General features: G+C 39.0%; 2 protein-coding genes across 4 annotated transcripts in view; one reads left to right on the top strand and one right to left on the bottom strand.

The window, feature by feature from the left end:
• LOC117257869 (uncharacterized) overlaps nucleotides 1-3,980 on the top strand; it is a 38,003-nt gene extending 34,023 nt beyond the window's left edge. Inside the window, exons 12-13 of the mRNA XM_078170422.1 lie at nucleotides 1,614-1,698; nucleotides 3,275-3,980. Coding sequence (XP_078026548.1) covers nucleotides 1,614-1,698; nucleotides 3,275-3,422 — 233 coding nt within the window. The 3' untranslated portion in view covers nucleotides 3,423-3,980. The remainder of the gene's footprint in view (nucleotides 1-1,613; nucleotides 1,699-3,274) is intronic.
• A 442-nt stretch (nucleotides 3,981-4,422) lies between these two features.
• On the bottom strand, nucleotides 4,423-19,871 carry dnase1l1 (deoxyribonuclease I-like 1). 3 transcript variants are annotated; one of them, XM_033629282.2, is made up of 9 exons: nucleotides 19,729-19,871; nucleotides 16,110-16,285; nucleotides 12,747-12,835; nucleotides 12,480-12,569; nucleotides 12,271-12,383; nucleotides 12,041-12,153; nucleotides 11,779-11,936; nucleotides 10,454-10,550; nucleotides 4,423-10,300 (listed from the first exon to the last, which is right to left on the bottom strand). In XM_033629282.2, exons 2-9 carry the CDS (start codon nucleotides 16,257-16,259, stop codon nucleotides 10,172-10,174), a joined length of 939 nt encoding a protein of 312 aa, XP_033485173.1. In that variant the 5' UTR covers nucleotides 16,260-16,285; nucleotides 19,729-19,871; the 3' UTR covers nucleotides 4,423-10,171. The 3 variants fall into 3 exon arrangements, with proteins under 3 accessions (XP_033485173.1, XP_078026433.1, XP_078026434.1); XM_078170307.1 differs by having other exon boundaries at nucleotides 16,110-16,268; nucleotides 19,729-19,858; XM_078170308.1 differs by lacking the exon at nucleotides 10,454-10,550 and having other exon boundaries at nucleotides 4,423-4,703; nucleotides 19,729-19,860.
• Nucleotides 19,872-20,276: the final 405 nt, after the last annotated feature.

Below are 20,276 nucleotides of genomic sequence, written 5' to 3'. Positions count from 1 at the left end.
TTATTCATATCTCAAAATTAGGACTTGACATTTCTGAATTTACTGAGTGTAACTTTGCTGCTTTACCACACTCTGCTGTAGAGTAGAAGTTGTAATGATGAGTTTCAGTTTTCCTGACAGTTGGTTTGTTGAAGAAAAATGCAGAAAACATTGTTATATGTGTATAAATAATTATGTGTAATAAATAATTCATTTAATCCGTCACTCTGAGAAGTTTTGGAGAATCAAAACTGATTTCCTGTACTAAGATGTGTTATAAACCTACAACCCCAATTCCAAAAAAGATGGGACATTGTGTTAAACCTTAATAAAAACATAATACAATGATTTGTAAGTCTTTTGACCTATATCAGTTGAATACAGTCCAAAGACAAAATATTTAATGTTCAAACTGATAAACTTTATTGTTTTTTTCATAAATCATTCTGAATTTAATCCCAGTAACACCTTCCAAAAAGTTAGGATAGGGTCATGTTTACCACTGTGTGACATCACTTTTTCTTTTAACAACACTCAGTGACTAATTGTTGAAGTGTTGCAAGTAAAATTCTTCCCCATTCTCGCTTGATATACAACTTCCAATTGCTCAACAGTCTGGGGTCTCCGTCGTATTTTGGGCTTCATAGTGTTCCACACGTTCACTGGGAGACAGGTCAGAACTGCAGGCAGGACAGTCTAGTACCTGCACTCTTTTACTATGAGGCCATGTTTTAGTATTAAGCAGGGACATCCCTGAAAAAGCTAATGTGCTAAAAGTTAGCGTTACAGAGAAATCCAGTATTCCTCTTAATCCCTCCCCAATTTCTGATTAAGTGGAAATGATAACCCTCAATACACATAATGTTATTCATCCCCACAACAGTCAGTACTTTTTCCCTAAAATGATATATACAAGTGTGCGCTGCACATGTGAGCATTTTGGATGATCCCCTTCGTCCAGTCCTTCCATCTTATTGCATTTAACCATAGTTTTCTTTGTTTTTGGAACAGTTCTACACCAGGATTCGATGACATAATGTAGTATCCTTCCATCCTTGACTTTGAGAAGCACCAACTGTCTCTGTGACCAAAACTAAACATGAAAGACTTGAAACACATGAAACATGAAAACAATAGCACCATCTACTGGCAGAATTAAACTCTTGGACTGTTTGCCCACACACGTTATCTCAAAATGACCATCCTTGCGTGTGAACAACAGTGTTTCAAGGATGCCCCTTTCATATCCAGCCATGATACTATCACCTGTCACCAATTTACCTGTTTACTTGTGGAATGTTTCCAACAGGTGTTTCATAACTTTCACAGTCTTTTGTTGCTCCTGTCCCAACTTTTTTGGAATATGTTGCAGGTATCAAATTCAGAATGAGTTTTCACAAAAAACAATAAAGTTTATCAGTTTGAACATTACATATCTTGGCTTTGTACATCACATTTTACACAGAATCCCAACTTTTTTGGAATCAGAGTTATACACAATGATCATAACTGGGATATTAATGTGCATGTAAAATCACTCAATGAAGACAATGATTGAATTCTGATAAATCGTGGATTTTCTCTGGATATTGGTGTGCTGTTTCATTAATCTCACTTTTATCTGTTTCTCTAAGGAACCAGCAGAACTGATACAGTGTGTGAACCTTGTCAGCCAGGCTATTTTTCACAGTATGGTTTGAACTGCGCAGCTTGGACTATGTAAGTTATTGTTTGTTTGTTTTTTAAATATTTTTTGGGGCCTTTTTGCCTTCAATGAACAGGACAGAGTGAAATGGGGTGAGAGAGAGAGTGGGGGTTGACATGCAGCAAAGGGTTGCAAGCCAGAGTCGAAACTGCAACTGCTGCAGCGAGGCATCGCGTCTATACATGGGGTGCCGGCATTATCCACTACGCAACCAACACCCCTATCTAAGCCATTGTTGAGGAATTACTTGAAAAAGGTTTTTCCTGCCCTGTAGCACCAAACAACCACTTTATTTTTGCACTAATTGGATCATTGATAATGCTGTTTTCACATGGATTCGGGCAGATGATAGATGGCAGATGGACAACACCCTCTGGTCAGCATGGGAAAAACTAATAAAAAGCACAGATTTTTTAAAATGTGAAACTGCTTTATTATTTTTTTACTGGTTTAAATCAGGGGTGGCATGTTGGTGTGGTGGTTAGCGCTATCGCCTTTCAGGAAGAAGGTTCCTGGTTCGATCCCAGGAGGGAGCCCCTCTGTGCGGAGTTTGCATGTTCTCCCCATGTCAGAGTGGGTTTTCTCCAGGTACCTTGGCTTCCTCCCACAGTCCAAAGACATGCAGGTTGGGGATAGGTTAATTGGTGACTGGCAACCTATCCAGAGTGTACCCTGCCTCTCGCCCAATGTCAGCTGGGATAGGCTCCAGTCCCCCTGCAGCCCTCAAGAGGATAAGTGGTTAGAAAATGGATCGATGGTGTGTATACAGCTAGTGAAATGTTGATTTAGAATTCAAATGTCAACGTTATGAATAAAGGTTTGAACTATTCGGTACAGCCCTAGTTATTGTCCATCGCCCATGTTTGCTTCTTGTATGAGGAAACTACTTAACATCCCATGAAGTTACTATTACCATTGCTGGTATTCTCTGCCAGCCTCGCCAAATTTTACTGTCCACAAAATGTAGTGATTGTAGACTGGCAGACTGCAGGCCACATACGGCCCGCCAAAGCTTTCCATCCTCTCTCTCTCAGTCTGTGTGTATCCATGTCTCAGTCCTCAGTCCTGACAGTTGTGCTACTTTAATACATACAGTTTGTGGGCTGGGCTCAGGTGGTTGAATAACCCATATTTTGCTGGTTGGGCTGTACATCACCATGCAAGAATGGGGACAAACAACATGCAGGTTTATTTTGAGTGAATTTGAGCATGAATGGTTGTCAAATAAATATAAATTACAGTTGATGATGATAGTTGATGATGTAGTTAATGATATATGTACCTTCTACTGTCTGCCTGAGTCCATGTAGCATAAGTAGTTGAGCTTTATGGCTTTAAATTTTGGAACAAATCCTACCCATTCACAAGAGTTTCAAAACACTGCCAATTCCCCAGCCTTATTTAACCAAATGTCACAAAACACAACTTTTAATAGCCTTTTTTCAAAGTGTTACTTTTAATATTGATTTGTTTTTAATTAGTGTGATATTACCCACTTTGCACTTTAACATTAGAATAACACTTCAAAATAAGTTTTCATTTGAAACAGACAAAGTACTGAAGCTGTCTTTCATTTCTCTTTTCCAACAGTTGCTCAGAAACCCAAAAAAAGATCAGAGAAGGAGACGCGCACAGTGATGTTGTCTGTAAAGCAACTGCTTCAAGAGTGCATTACTTCTTACCCATACGTTTATTATTATCATCATTAACAATTGTTGGGCTTTTGATTGGGGGTTAGTTTTGCATGTTTTGCATCCCTGATTTGACTGCCTAATATATAACATCATTTCCTCCCATTTTTTCCTCATTGTCTCCAGTGGATGGTTGCTAATGGTTTTAGCTAATACATTTCTTGCTTTTGGACTTTAAGTGACCTAAGATTGGGAAAAAAATCAGGTACATTGCGACTTACACTTCCCTGGGACCACTGCCTCGAGAGACACTTCCAGGAACTGTTTGCCCTGGACAGCTCCCACGATTACAGGATTATTTTTGGATTCTACATTCCAACACTCACCTGTGGTCATGAGCTTGGTATGGCTCAGCCTTAGATAGGTTGAGGAGCTCAGAGATCTTGTTGGAGCTCAGCATAGAGTCGCCGCTCCTTTGCATCAAAAGGGGCCAGTTTAGGTGGTTCGAGCATCTGATCAGGATCCTCCTGGGCCCCTCCCGTTAGACTGATCCAAGGCCTGGGGTATACCCAGAGCATGCTGGAGGAATTACATATTTCATCTGGGCTGGGAATGCCTTGGGATCCCCAAGGAGGAGGCTGAAGAGCATTGCTGGGGAGAGGGACGTATAGAGCACCTGCTCAGCCTATTTCCCCTGTGACTGTTGTGGTGAAAAAATAGACTGCGGTGTTGATCAATATTTAGTAAAAAATTCTTCCAGTAAAACCAAAGAAAGTCCAGAGCACTCTGAAGAAAAAACAGGAGGCTAATCAGAAGTCCAATGCAAGAAGGTTTATTCTATGTTCAGAGTTGACATCCAAATAAACCCATTTGAGTTGGTGGTCCGGACCAAGAACTGAACCCACAAGCCTCGGGCACTGACCTTTATACCCAGTCTCTCTCTCTTTCTCATGCTCACTTTCTTAAGATTTTAACCAATCATATGTGTAGAATTACTATTATTTTTTCTAATACATATTGTTGGACTAAGAGTCTCATCCTACTCTCCAATGTGCTATGTGTGAGCTCAGTCCTGCGTGTTCTTTAATGAAGCAATAGGAGAAGATATTCGGTCTCAGTTAATGTAGTTTATTAAGCAGTAAAGGAATAAAATTACAGAGCTCTGGGTCTCAACTTCACGTCCCTGACGAACAACAAAGGTGTGTCAGTTCACGAAGTCTGACCTCCTGTCCTTTCCCTGACCCAGTATATTTGAGCGTAACAGTGTGTCATTGTGCACGCAAGGCGTTGTCCTCTTCTCATTGGCAGTTCCACTTCCTCCTTCACCACACCACGCCCCTGCCTCGTGTTAATCTGACTCCTTCCCGCTGGCGGTGGGGGCGTGGTTCCTGTTTTGAAAGACAAGAGAACAACACAACTCCCTACACGTGCTGTACCTTACTATCTGTATATCACTTTCTATTCTTTTTACCATATATGAAACTAATTATCTAAGCATTGCGGTATGTGCTCCTCAGACTTCATGTCTCTTCCTCTCCTGTACTTCTCCACTTCTGCAAAGCAAACACATTCAGATCAGCTGAAATCATCTCAGTATTCTCATTGTTCACACATCTAAAACTTATATAGTGAAACACAACTTATAGTAAAACACATAAAATCATTCTATTCCCAACAATATACATCACAACATCACTTTTTTGTCACTTGACCCCTGAAAGCCCCCTCAAACCGGTTAAAACAGGTTGGGTTGTTTACATCTTTTCCCCAAAAGTGCCATCCTCAGCAGTTTTTGTTTGACTATGATCTTACACTCAGCTTCACCACACCCCAGACTGCCATCGAAACAACCATCCCTGTGCATCCATGAAGAAAACATGAGTGGCTTGTTCTTTAACCTCATTACCATGACTATATTACGGTTCCGTTCAATTGTAAAACCTTTTGATGTTTTATATTTGCATTTATATTGCATTCTTCCCACTCTGTATTGCATCACGGCAGAGCTGCAATGTTTTAAATAATTCTAAAAAGCATGCTAATTAAGTCAAATTAAGTGCCAGGTAATCATTACATCATTTTTTTAACCCCCCCCCCAAAAGACCTCCAGTGGTCTTGAATGAATCAATACATATAGTAGATAGATGCATAGATACTAAATCAATACCAGCATTTTAAAAATACTACTAGTACCAGTCTTTTTTGTCATCAGTAGTATCAGCGCCTCACTCTGTAACTCAGTGTGTTTAAGTGCTGAAACACAGTCTCAGTCATGCATACAAGATTGCAAACCACAATAAGAGCAGTGTTATTTTCCTTTCTAGTAGCTGATGTCAGAAATATCAGTTGTGTTACTTTGCTTCTTGCTGTAACAAAGCTGTGATATGTGATGCTTTTATCTGTTTATTAATCTATTTTTAAAATAAAATTTCATTGTTGTAATACTTCATTCACTTATTATCATGTTTCTTAATGTTATAATGCATTTCTTCACTTTGTGTACCTTAGCAGGAAAGTTATTAAAAATAAACATACTTTGCCTTTACTGAGCCTTTTTAATCTCAAGGGTGTCCAGTATAGACTGAACATGTTTCGCTTGCTGAAGACCAGACTGAAGGTCTAAAAAGCCTATGAAACAGTGTGAAAGTAAAGATGGCTGCAGTACACACCTGACAGCATTACCAGGAAATGGAGGAATAGATAATACAAGATCTCTTAATCGATTGCAAAGGACTAGAAAGGTCTTACGTGTCTATTAAACACATCTTGGTCCTCTAATATCTCTGTTCTCTAAATTAATCTTTGTATCAAAACGGCATTAATGATGGTGCTAATGAGTGATGTTGACCAGGTTTAAGACTGCTGGTTCAGTCTCTGACTGTTAAATTGCTCAGTATCCTGGTGACATTTATGTCCTTCACCTCTTAACAGCTACATGGACATATGAAAGCCTGGCTTGGACTTTGACTTAATAAATTCAGACTGGTAGATTCATGGATTAACATCATATCACCAGACCACTTTAAAACTGCATCCCTTTGTCTAAACTTTGGTAACATGTTTGATATAAGCACTGTTTATGACTAACTTAAGTTTTTTATTTGGTCACTAGAAAATATATGGGGTTAAAACAATATTAACAAACACAAGAAATCATCACAGCAGAAAAATATTTCAGATATAATCAGTCATTATGGTGACACAGAAAAATGTTGGCTTGGACTGTTGCCTGCAGACTCCTCAATTGAAATCAAAATGACAAAACCTATGGCTTATACTTGCATTACTTTTAACTAGTCCATACCCATTGAGTGCACAGTTGCCCATATGCAGTTTCACATGGTGTGTGTTTGGGATACAGGTCATAGGAAATTGCAGATTAAATAGTAAACTGAACCCATTAAGAAGAGCAATGTGTTAAGAGTTTTTGTGAATTTGATAGTACGATTGCTTTATTGAAAGTACAGTAGTACCATTGCCAATAGTGGGATAGTTAGTGGGCTAAAACTGTACATTAGTAGTTGAGGTAGCACGTTGAAAGGCAGATAGTTAGTGTTTATATGTTGTATTGACTTAAAAAAGGGCGCACTGGTAGAATGACTGACTGACTGACAGAATGACACACTGACAGTTTCCATGATTATGTATGTCCTTTCCGGGTCATTTACAATAGCGCCATCCAGTTGCCAATTAGAGTTAAATTTCTCCAGTCACCTTGAGGCGTCCTGTTCTACATATCTACCAAGTTTAGTAAAAATCAATATGGCGGTTAGGCCTAGATAAGAAATTAGCTCTGTAGCGCCCCCATTTTGTTTGATGGGGTCAATAATGGAGGGTCCCCTCAGATCATGTGTGGTCATATGCCTACAAAGTCGCGTGGTGATCGGTGAAACCCTTGAGATGTTATACACCTTTATGTGATGAGCTACGCCCTCCACAATATTCATTGCCTTATAGAAGCTCAGTTTTAGTAAGTTTTCCAACTTTTGCCAAGAGGGAACTTTAGATATTGCTCCCTAGATTATGTTCACCGAGTTTCATGCAGATCAGTCAAACTTCCTAGGAAGAGATCGATTTGAAGTGTTTTTCAAAAAAATCGAAATGGCGGAAAATCTATATAACCGGAAGTTATGGGTTCTTGAGGCAAATGTGTTCCTCATGAGGAGAGGCATCTGTGTGCAAAGTTTCATGTCTCTACGACATACGGGGCATGAGATATGCCCATTCAAAGTTTGCAATTTCAGTCTGTTGCTATAGCGCCCCCCTTTGGCCAATTGATGTAATATTGCTTCATTGACATCCTCCCATGACCCTCTACCACTGTGCCAAATTTCACATGGACTGACCAAGTCAGTGAGGAGAAAAACGTGGAACAGACACACCCACAGACAGAGTTTTCATCATTATATAGTAAGATAGTAAGTACTGAAATAATGCCATATATCAACAGTAATGAAGTCTGTTATGTGTGCATTACAGCAAATAAATAGATAAAAAAAAGAAAAAGAATGGAACATAGCCTACAGACCGTCTTTCATTCTACTACAAGTTCAGATGTTAGAAACCTCAATAGGAGTTATTTTGATGATCAAAATTATTTAGTCAAATTTGTTTCCATCTATGAGCTGTTACAGTATTACTCCTAATCCTGCTACTGCTACTATTGTTAAAACCGAATACTCTTTATTGGTGTAGTTCTTTGCTTTTATTTGTCAGGATCATGTAAAAAAAACAATTTCACACATGAAAAAGAGATATATTATAGGCTACCAGATTTAGCTGTTAAGTAATTTATATCTGCAGTCCTTGGGCAGTTAGACACAGACAGTAATACAACTTATGCAAGTGATACAAATACAAGTTCAGAGTACAATAAATACTTAATTATATCTTTGATCCAAACATACACATTTCAGTCATTACACCCAATGCAATATATACATATATAAATAATAATTCCACTCAGCCAGCAAAGTTGTGAGCTTTTCAGTGATTGAGGTGCAGTATTGTTGATTATTCAACCAACAAAAGAAATCTGAACACAAGACAAAATTCTCTTAATACATATTCTGTGTATTAAGTAGGCTACATCTCAGTGATGTTATGGTTTTTATATCCATCATTTTCAAGGTTTGTTTATGAAGTGATCTGATCATATAGAAGGTTAAAGAGACAGTATATAACTAGATGGCACTCAGCTTATGATGCTCGAAGTACCAAAAAAATACATTTGAAAAACTCAACATCGATGTCTCTTTCCAGAAATCATGACCTGCTTACTCAAGATAATCCACAGACCATTTTTCCTATTTTCTCTCTAATGAACTACAACCACCAACCGTATCACTGCACAGAAGGAGGCGTGCATTTACTCATGGATGAGAGGCTTGTGACAGCACGAGATGTAAACATTAATGATGTTCTCCTTGGCTGAGCTGTAATGTTAGGTGAGCTAGCAGCAGATGCACATTTCTTTCTGCAGGTGATACGGTTTGCAGGAGTGGTTAGGTAGAAAAAATAGCTCCTACACGAAACTGCTCGACTGTCTGTGGATTTGCTCCATGTAATTATTTCAGTGCCCCAATTTGTACTGTTGAATTACTTAATTTGTTCCCTCAGCTTAATTATTTATGCCCTAAAACAACTTAATTAATTTCCTTAAAGCCCCCCTCTGGCCAGTTTTACTTCCTGTTTAACAATTAACATTCTTAAACAGAAAATGGGGGTGAGTTTAATAGTCAGATGTAACATTGGTCCATAACCACAGCAATGAGAGTGCAGCTACAGTAGTCTGTAAAACAGCAATATGGAGTTTAATTTGATGAATTTACTGTTTCACAGAACACAAATAAGACAACAATTGGCACAATGCAATGACTCGTCTTTTCACTTGCTCTCTTCTTTACTATTTCCTCTGTCTCCGTAGGATGGGCAGCGTCCACCAGCACTGGCCACTCTCGCTCTAGTTCAGCACCGACACTGACACGGGCAGCTGTGATTCTTATTATTTTTTTGTCCTTCTAATGGGACTTTTTAAAATTTGTGTGCTTGTGTGCTTTCCAGAATCTGTTGGGGGCCATGGTGCTGGTGGACAGTAAAAAAACTTTCAACATGTCCTGAAACATGTTGCTGAAGACGTGATGAAGAGAGTGAGTGAGAGAGAGTTGGTGGGATCTGGTGTAATTTACTGTGTTGGTTGCAGCCTTTCACCGCACATAGGCTACAAATGCTATTGTGAAAATTAAATTAATGAAATTAAAATTATAATTTGACTGGCTAGCTTAGAACGATATGTATAATATTTATAACAGTACACCTGCGAAAGCTTAGAGGATGACGTATCACGTGCAGATTCTACTAAAGTCATACGTCATCTTCCTGTTTTAGCAACCATCCTCTTTTTTTCTTTATTTTTAACTTTGAGCACAAAATTATTTGCTAAAAATATTTGGCAAACAGCGTAGCTAATCAAACTTGTCCAAATTTGACACAGAAAAATATCAAATATCATAAAAATGCCAGACCTAAAATTAACCACTATCTTTGTTATCTCTTGTATGTATTTAACAGAAATACAGATTGCTATAAAAAATTTATAAATATAAAAACTTAAAACATACTGAGGATTTCCCATTGGTAGATTTGTTTGTTCAAAATGGCAAACTAGTTAATGGCAAAGTTGTGTAATTTTCAGTTGTTTTTCTGAACTCAACATTGAGAGCCATTTCTGTGGAGTGTTATCAGTGGTATATGGCAAGATGGAGCACTATGAAATTCTAATCAGTTATCATCATAAGCCTTCCTGAGATTGTCTTCAGACTGAGATGACAAAAATCCACATCAGTTAATTATTAAACTACCATGTTGACATTTGGAAGACAAGGTGGCTGAGGACAAACAAAGACAGAAACTTTGTAAAGGAGACTTTGTTTGCAATGTCCTTCAGCAGGACCTCCACTGGGTAATGATCGCTAACCTCCAATGCCTGAAAAGAAACCACAGAGTAAACAGTTTACCAACCAGCACACATCTATGGAAAAGAATTTGGGATTCATTTAGAGTATTTGCATATTTTACTGTTTTAGTTCAGTCTGTTACATTTACATATATACACCAGCACACACACGCAGCCTCCTACCTGTTCCTCTGAGAGTCGGTATGCTGTTTGGAAGTTAAAGGGGTTGGCTGAATTAGGTACGATTGCTCTGGCAAATGTTTCCCCATTCACAACAATCCTGTTGTACCACACAGAATAGACAGACCAACATATTACACATATTGTTACACATATGTAAAGAGACATCGATGTTGAGTTTTTCAGATGTATTTTTTTGGTACTTCGAGCATCACAAACCAAGTGCCATCTAGTTCTATACTGTCTCTTTAACCTTCTATACCATCAGATCACTTCATAAACAAACCTTGAAAATGATGGATATAAAATATATACACATTTTACTTGGGTTTTCTCATTCTTCTCACTCAAAATATGAAGGCAAATGACATATTTTCAATGGAGTTGATGGGATTGGCTTTGCTCACAGAGCTCAGTTAAACTAAGCTAAACTTGAATGAAGGCATGAAGGCTGGCTCGTGGACCTTAAACACATTCAGTCAAGTTCAACTTCTGCGCTAGCCACAGAAAGAGACACAAACCAACTGCCAAAGGGACAATACTCTAGAGCAGTGGTTCCCAACTGGTCCAGCCATGGCCTCCAGATTTTGCATTAGTCATTAGTTCGAGGTTGCGTTGCGTCTGGCCATGTCATCAAGCTAGTTTGCTGTCTCTGTTGCTTGTAAGTTGGAGATCTTAGAAATGTACTTTCTCCAGTGCTACACTTCAATTTATCACCTTTGAAAAAGGCATCTGCTTAATGTTTAGTCTTATTGTCATGGAAGAACATGGTTGACAAACTGGAACTAGAATTAGAGAGAAAGAGCTGCTACAGAAGCTGGTGTACAAGCAATAAGCAAGTGAGGGAAAAATGCAGTTGGTGAGGCTGGAAATGGAAAGGACAGTGGCGTGATTCGTGAAGTACTGTGGGGCATCTAGCCGCTGCCGGTGTGGGTTTGTACATTGTAAATAATAGGGGCGTATTCATTTATGTGCGGCATTCGTTGATGTGTTTTGGCCTTACTCTTCAGTTTCTCCAGCTGCATTTCAATTGGTCAGTGGTTGCTTTGGCTGACAGAAACCACCCAGCATGCATCCCTGGATTCACGGCCTTCCATCTCCAACATATCCTGATTTTAATTGATTACATTTTCTCATTCCAATATGTGAATGTGTTCTTTGACACATTTGATGAGCAAATATTTGTAATTTGTAATAAGATATGTTTTATGTATTTGTACCCATTTCTGGCTGTAGTAAAAAATCCTGGGGCACTCAAGCTTTAGGGACCCTGGCCCACCCAGAGTGATGGGTCTGGTGGGACCAGGCTTTAAAGAGTGTGAGTTCACCTGTCGTAGCTGCAGGAGGTGGATGATCGCACAGTGGTGTCAGTCTTTTCTGGAATGAGCCAATAAAGGTTTTTCTCTGTAATCAGGCGCACATTCTTCCTGTTCTTCTTAGCAAGGTAACCGCAGTCAGCGTTGAAGTCCCCAAGAAGCATCACATTCTGCACAAACACACGTACACAACAACACTGAATGTAAGGCTACAAAATCTCATCAACTCCTACAGTTCCAGTTACCATTAACATTCAGCAAAATGAGCTTTTACCTCAGTTTTCCACATCCTCTTCACATCTTGCAAAACGTCATATAGCGCATCAAGCTCTTTAGTGGTGTTGTCTGGAGTGGTGTGCTGAGGTATGAGGACGAACTCCTTTATAGCTGGATATATAGAGGGGAGTTAGAGGGAGGGAAGGTGCAGGGAAAGGTGTTTAAATGCCTAAACATCATCACATGCTTCGTCATCCTAGAAGGAAACCTGAGTGTCAGAAAACTAACCTGTCTTGCAGGCTTTGAAGCGGACGACAAAAGGCTCTCTGGAGAAAGCATCAGCATCTCCTGGTTTATTATCTGGGTACTGATACTGGCCAGTGACCATCACTGTATCAGTCCTGCACACATTCAGACAAACACAGTGTAACCAAAACATAACTGTTCTGCTTAGGCTGTCTTAACATTTTAATGACTAGTGTACAAGTTCACCTCACCTGTAAACAAACACATACTGCTCCTGGTATGAGGAAGACCTGCCCAGTCTCTCACTGGACACAGTATCATAGGTATGTTCAGTGTCATACCTAAATATTGAAGAGACACACACAGAGAAGTGGATACAACTGCTGATACTGCTGTTACTATATCTTTTTGTGTGAGGACTGGTCATGAATGACAGCTGTGTTGCGCTGTACTGATGTAACCATGCAGTCGCTCATGCTTACTGTGTTTGTGTATGCATGAAGCAAGTGATTAATCACCTGTTAAGGCGGTCAAGCAGCATTGGTACTGCTTTTTCTTTAGCATCTCTCACTTCCTGAAGCAAACACACATCACAGCGAGTGATGATCTGGAACACAGAAATGAAAAGGTGATTGCATTGTGATACAGGAGGGACTGTTGAATTTTAGGTACAAGGATACTAGCTATGTTATTGCTTGTGAATACCACGATATGGAGCCTTGGCCGTATATTAAGAGAGCTGATATGCCACTGCCACTTAGCCTTGCTGCCAATTTGTCAAGGTGGCCATTTTAAACATAGTGCATTCTATCTTTTACATTTCGACATATGTTTTAACAATCAGATAGAAATATTCTTTTTGTTTAGTATATAATTTACTAACACTACATATTAAATAGAACCCGTAAATGGACCTGCACTTCGAACCACCAATCATCTGATTATTGGACCACCTGCTCTACCTCTTGAGACACAATATTACACTTCACACACCCAATATTTAGTCTATAGAGGCGTAATGTTTTGTTCACACTGTACGCGAATTAAACAGTTTGCACGAGTGAATTAGATGTAAAGTCAAGGTAAAGAATTAGATGCCAATTCCCATCAAGCGGCGCAATGGAAGTGATGGACAGAACACTAATGATACCAAATACGTGAATTAAGTGGTGTGAATAAAGTGAGTGGCGTCATACGCTTATTTGCGAGGGTTGAAAACTCTTAACTTAGGCAACCAATTTGCGCCACTATAGCCAATCAGCATTGAGATCCTCCAGGGATGTAGGATGCCAAGGATGTACCAGCAAAAGTTCATTCATTAATTAAACAATTTCACATTCATATGATGCAAGTTATTTGCACTTATGAAGCGATACAACACAAAATATTATAGCATTCAAACTTACGCAAGTAATGCAACGAGAAAATTCTTACAGTGTTTGGTGCGAGCACAACATGAGAGAAAATAACTCTACTTCTCACTTAATTTATTACCTCAATAAACAACTTCCTAATGAGTTGATGATCTCATTCATTAGTTTTCAGCATAGACTGTATTATAATAATGGCCGTAGCTACGATGACGTCACCCATTGGTTTGTGGACTGCTGATTTGAAGCCTTGAGTTTGGCATTTAGATCGTCGCCATCTTGATTTTTTGGAGCCAGAAGTGACCATGTTTGGGGAAAAAAGGTAGAGCTGTATAGAGGAGTAAGGGGTGGATCTGACTCATAGAATGTAGCGTTGTTTCACAAACAGTCTGTTACTTAAGCAGCCCCACCCTTAAATATTTGTAACTTTAAGCCTTAATAACATGTAAATGGATGAGTTATATAAAAATTCACCCCAGTATAGCTGTCATGAAGAGGAAAGAAAGAAGAAGAAATTAGCTATAGAGATCAAAGCCTTTTTTTGTACCAAGCTGTAAACTTGTTTATTTTTGCTGTAAAGTTGGGCATTTAAACATGGGGGCTATGGGGATTATCTTGCTTTTGGTGCCTGCCTAAAGTGGTCATTAGTGGAACTACAGTTTTTGGCACTTCTGTGTTGGCTTCATTTTTCAGTTGACGTAGGCATGAATGTTTCCAGGTACCTCTCTGTCAGCTTCACTAAATTCTGCTCTTATGTCCATATTGCAAGTCTTGGTGGTGCATTTTGTGGTTGGCTTTGGACAGTGGTATGGCTGCAAGTCATTCATCGGAATGAGGAAGTCAACTCACCAGTCTGTAAACTCTCCTCCTGTTGACTTTTGCTAGCTAGCTGCTGGCTAGCCAGTTTTCAAATGTCACTAAACATTTGTGAAAAAGATGGAGAGAAATGAGCACCAGCTGACCTAGCATCCTGCTAGCCATTGTACAGACTTTGGAAAGTAAGCTGGACAACCTCCCTGCCACATTCTATATGCCGATCAGACAGAGCAGAGGAAGATGAGATTTATGGTGAGTAAGGACTGGTGTGATGGTGGGAATGTGAGGTGCTGTCTGTTCCTGCTGTGGATCACTGCTGTGCGTTGTTCAGAGGCGGCTGCAGGGCGGAGCTACCCATGTTCTGGAGAAGCTACCATGAAGCTGTCTTGTTGAGGTATGGATGTTTGGACAGTTAAATCATTCCACAACTAGAAAGCATAGATTATGAGAACCATTGGAATAATAAAGCATTAGCCACCAATGTAAAAAGACGCAAAAAAAAAAAAAAAAAAAAATCACGGTGCACAAGTAAAAGGAGCTGACGGATCACATATCACTGGAGTTGTACCTTGTATAATTCTATGTGACAAATGATTGATTGATTGATTGATTGACGGTTCTTGTCACTTTCCTCCAGGACATTGGAGTGGTTAGTTTGACTTGCAACAAACCCCATTTTTTAACTATGACTTCATGCCATGTATTTGCTACTGGAGGGGGCTACATTTAGAACTTATTCAGTCCAATGACAATTGCTTGCCTGGGGCATACACCAAAAAACGTTTCTGGCTTTCGGGTTCATGGCAGGAGGTATGCAGAGTCAGGCCCATGCACAGATAGACCCCAGACTGTGCTAAAGCACCTGCCCTTTTGGCACCTTTACATTTGGCACCTAGCAAGTTTTTACATTTGGCCCAATTCTTAATTAAAAGTATAATAAAAATAGTGTTTGCCCCAAGCCTCAGCATTGTTTGAAACACCCCAGAAAAAATAAAAACAAAAAAAAACATCTTTGACACAGGAAAAAGAAAAGGTAGAAACAGAGAAGGAATAATTACATATACAATAGGTATCAGATGTACAATGAATACAGTATAATAGTGAATGCTAAAGACCATGTCTGCATGAACTGATAATTTTGTGGAGAAATGTTGAGTATGAAACATCTGCATGAGTATATTAGTAACGATATATAAATGTAAGTATATAGGCAAGGTGTGCCCCTTTTTTTCACAGCCAAGGTAGTATTGCTTCTGCCCCCACCTTTAAGTTCCACTGGAAAAAACATGGAAGCAAGACTAAGTATCCAGTTCTCTAAAACATCCATATTCCCTGGCGCCTTGACTTTAAAGTGCTCTAATTAACTGTGAAATGAGGAACACCTGTGAGGAACTGAAACGGCTATGACATTATCTATGAAGTCTGTACTTGATAGATTAGGAGAACTGAAATGGTTGAACTTCAGCACCCACCTATGCTGTACAAAAACTTCCAGTTGATGCTCCTCATGGAGCCTTTTCTCTGTAACCTCATCTTGTGTGTTGCACTGTGAAACGCTCCTTCTTGTACAAGAAAATAAATTCTGTTAAACTTTGATATTTCGGCTCCGGTCTCTGTTGTTTTAAAGGTCATTACGAAGAAATTCTTTCGACAATATCAAAGTGTCTTAACCAAATCGATTTCTCTTTGTCTTACCCTGGCAAGAGAATGCATGACATTGTTCTTCTTGGCCTTGGACTCCCCAAAGTGATGAAGGTTGAAGGCACAGATTCTAAACTCTGAAGCCCCTTGAACATCACACACACACAACAGGAAGGAAAGCAGGAGGAGGGAAGAGGACCTCATGGCACAGATCTGCAAGATACAGTAACCTTGCGTGTGAAGAAAACACACAAGGGCAATCAGATTTGGTTAAACATCCACAAATTGTGTGTACAGATCTACAGATACAGCAGTAAATATAGTGTGGATTGCACAAACTCTACAAATCTGGACAAGCCCAAACGATCCATCAGACAAAAATAACTGTGGATAATACAGGCCTGGCCCTCAGATTCACCAAACATATTTCATACACACTACATGACTCTCACATACACATCTGTAGTTTCCTGACACACATACATACACCAATATAAGTAGCAAATGTGTTGTCACTATTAGTTGTCATAAAGTGTACAATAATAGAAAATAGTATCTGAAAGTACAGGTTTAACCATCACAGACCAGAGTCCACTGTGAGTGATTGTACTTCATGGTTAAGAAGTTGTATTAACTCTCATCGGTTTGAATGAAGTCATTGAAAATAAAAAGGAAGTTACTGTTCTGTAATCATCATCCCATCGGGTTAATGGATAGACAGGCTGACTGCTGTGGCATTGCTGCTTGCAGTTTTCTCAAGAACTGCTCAGACAAACAACTTCATACTCAATACTACACTTCCTTGGGTCCTGAGCAATCCACCTAGGCCCCAAACAACTATAGATTTTTTATGAATGCCTTTCTTTCACCTTCTACTTTAAGTAATTTTGAATACTTCTACTTTTAATAATTAATAGTTTAACTATTAAACAGTTTGAAGTACTTCTTCTACTATTGCAAATAGCCACCAACATTCCCAGTTAATGAAAGGGTGAAAAGTAAAGCAGGATGGCATTTACCTGGGGCCCCTAAATCACTAAATCCACCCCTAAAAAACACACCCATCATGGCTGCTCTCCATCAGAAACATGTGTGAAATACACTAAGCAGATGTATTCATTTCCAATAGGCGTATTAGTTGCTTTGCGATAACCATTACAGGTATTAAGCAGAGCATGGATTAATTAGTGGAGGTATTCTGTCTGTGGTAACGTTATTAGTGTTATAAGTTAGTATGAAGTATAGTAAAACTGGGGTTATGTTGTGCATTATCTGTGCAAACTGTGTCACTGACTCAACATTTCCATTTGAGCTTCCTGTTTTGCTATGATTTCCCCTTAACTTCCCATGATGAGTTAGGCCTGGAGGGCTACAGTAGGGTTTAGCTAATAGCTTTTATTTTGTGTTAAATTTCACATTTTGGGATACACATAAAATGGATAGTTTGGATTCTCTGAAGTGGGGTTGTATGGGGCACTTGTGTATTACATACACTAGATGTCAGCTGGCATGCCCCCAGTTTGAAGAAGCAGACTGGATTCCAACATGGAAACTAAGCAATCCACTGCTGTGAACAGGGTCAGCAGCAAAATGTATTTTGGCCAGCTAAAAAAAAAGTCCCACCCCTAAAAAATCAATATCAGTTTAAATGTATACTATATTGATTGTATTTGAATTTTCACTTGTTTACCTTTCCATCAAACAGCTTGTTTCAAAAGAGAAAGCTGTTAACGGCTTCATTTCCCCATCTATGTTCTTGTCAAAGGCTCCGTTGACAAAACCAATAATTTTAGCTGGCTAAACATGGGAGTTGTTGGTCTACTGCTGTTTCAATCAGTTAGTTAGTTTGTGTTATTGTGTGACTCTGGTGAATCTGGACGGACCCTTCTAAACTCCAAAGTCACACAATAACACAAACAAATTAACTGATCAAGGCAGCAGTAGAACCAGCAGCTCATGTGTATAGCAATGTTAAATCATTGTTTTTCTCAGCAGAGTCTGGCTTTGAGAGAGCAATATAAGGCTTCACTTTCCATTTGGAAATCCCTGTCTGACATTCAGTTAAAACAGTGAAAATATTTTAAATATAGCATACACTTAAACTGATATTAATTTTTTTAGGTGGGACTTTTTTAGGTGCCTAAAATGCGTTTTGTTGCTGACCCCTCCACAGCAGTAACTTGCTAAGCTTCTGGAGTCCGATATGATGTGCCAACTGACTTCTACTGAATGTAATATAGGCTACTGTCTATGGATAAGTACCCCAAACAACCCCACTTTAAAATCTGAACTATCCCTGTAAGTCATAAAAAATGCCTTCTTGTTAATAGGTAGATGAGAAGATCTGCTCATACAGCATTGTGTTTGAGCCAGGAGGTGATTAGCCTAGCTTAGCATGAAGACTGGCAACGGGTAAATAGCTATCCAAAGTTCAAAAATACGACCAGTACCCGTAAAGCTCAGTCATTAACACATGTATTTTGCTTATTTAACTCATACATAAACAGAAATGTAAAAACGAGTACCCCCATGCTAGCTGTTTAGCACTAAGTTAATAGCTTCCTAGCTTTGCATTTGGCTTAGCCTATAGACCACATGACAGTATTGTCAGTCCTCTCCTGTAACTCTCGGCAAGAAAGTGTATTTCCCAAAATGTCAGACTATTCATATGAACCCAGCAAAAGTCATAGTAACATTAAACATAAAAATACAAACAAATATAACTAACACAAATATGTTGGCCTTTGACCAGTTTGCTAGTTGATACAGGCAGCTGTTCATATCTCCTAAAAATAGCATTCAGAGTCATTTGATTCATGTTAAAGTTTTTCACTTGTGAACACCAAAATTTGCATCATTTATTCTTTCATTTTGAAGAATATAAATTATTAAAAAAAATCTATTTCTAATTATTTTAAACTGTAATAACAATGTTTTATTAATTGAACCCTATCAGCCCAAACATACGTGTTATCAGAAAAGCGCGCTCACTGCTATCATCTGTCTTCTGTTAGCCCACCACACAGACACACAAAAATATACAAGAGGTTGTTTCATTTATATCACACACAGACACACATTAAGCCTTTTGTCTCACCCAGCCATCAACATGAAAATAGAGACCTGTGGCAGGTCAAAGGGCAGAGAAGGCTTAAGATGTTGCTACTCGGGATAAGGGGTCAAACAAACATGACGTCATGGTAAACATGGGGTAATTTATCATGATCAGCAGTGGAGTTTACAGCTGCACCAGAACACTTGAAAGGTTTATTTCACTTTACACAATGTATGTCTATTTACAGGATTTAAATTGTTACCATACTGCCAGCACGGATTGTTCATGTAAAGTGGAGGACTTATGACTGCTACAAACATGTTGAAATGTAAGTTATGTCAGCATAGTATAGACATTTATTTATGAAAGCCTGTTAATAATACTGCTTTATGCTTTATCCCATGCCAAACAATGAACACATTCACAGTGGGGCAAGTTTTGTTTGTAGTATTCTCTCTCTCTATCTCCGTCTTAAACACACACACACACACACACACACACGCACGCACTTACATCAACATATAGACACGTCAGGTTACAGGACAGGTCACATTCCCAGTAACATTTTTATCCTTGACACAAAAAAAGGTAAGTCAAACTAGAGCAACAGCGACTTACCCGCTTATTAGTTCTGGACTTGTTTGTTTCTAGATCCCTCCCTCTCTGGTGAAACTCGAAACTGGTCTGGCCATGGTTTCCTGTGGGAGGGATCTCTGGTCTAGGAGAAGTCTTACTGCAGGCTACAGCACACTGGGAAGAGAGTGTCTTCAGTTAATGCATCAAAAGTTCAGCCTTTACCTTACTTGTTTTGACTCTTATTCAAATTTCATATAAACCTTCAATGCTGTACTCAATGAGAGGCAGTCATATACAGATAAGTCCACTGCCATAGATAACACTTGACTACTGGGTGAATCAGGAGTGTAGATTAATGGGGTGGCTTAGGTCAATATATCACAACAATTGTTCATTTTGTGATGAAAGCACAAAATGAACGATAGTTTAGCTATGCCACCCCACTAGATATAAAAAAATATTACAGAAAACAAACAATACACATCAATGTTGACAAATTGTAGTATACAAGAGATATGAGTGTTTAACTGTTTCTCTTAATAAACTACTTATCAAATGTAGCAATTGGTACATTTTGACCAGTAAAATCC

The sequence above is a fragment of the Epinephelus lanceolatus genome, chromosome 8 (assembly GCF_041903045.1).
Source record: "Epinephelus lanceolatus isolate andai-2023 chromosome 8, ASM4190304v1, whole genome shotgun sequence".
Lineage (NCBI taxonomy): Eukaryota > Metazoa > Chordata > Actinopteri > Perciformes > Serranidae > Epinephelus > Epinephelus lanceolatus.
The sequence above is the reverse complement of the archived record's forward strand: the minus strand, read 5'-3'. Positions and strand labels throughout refer to the sequence as shown.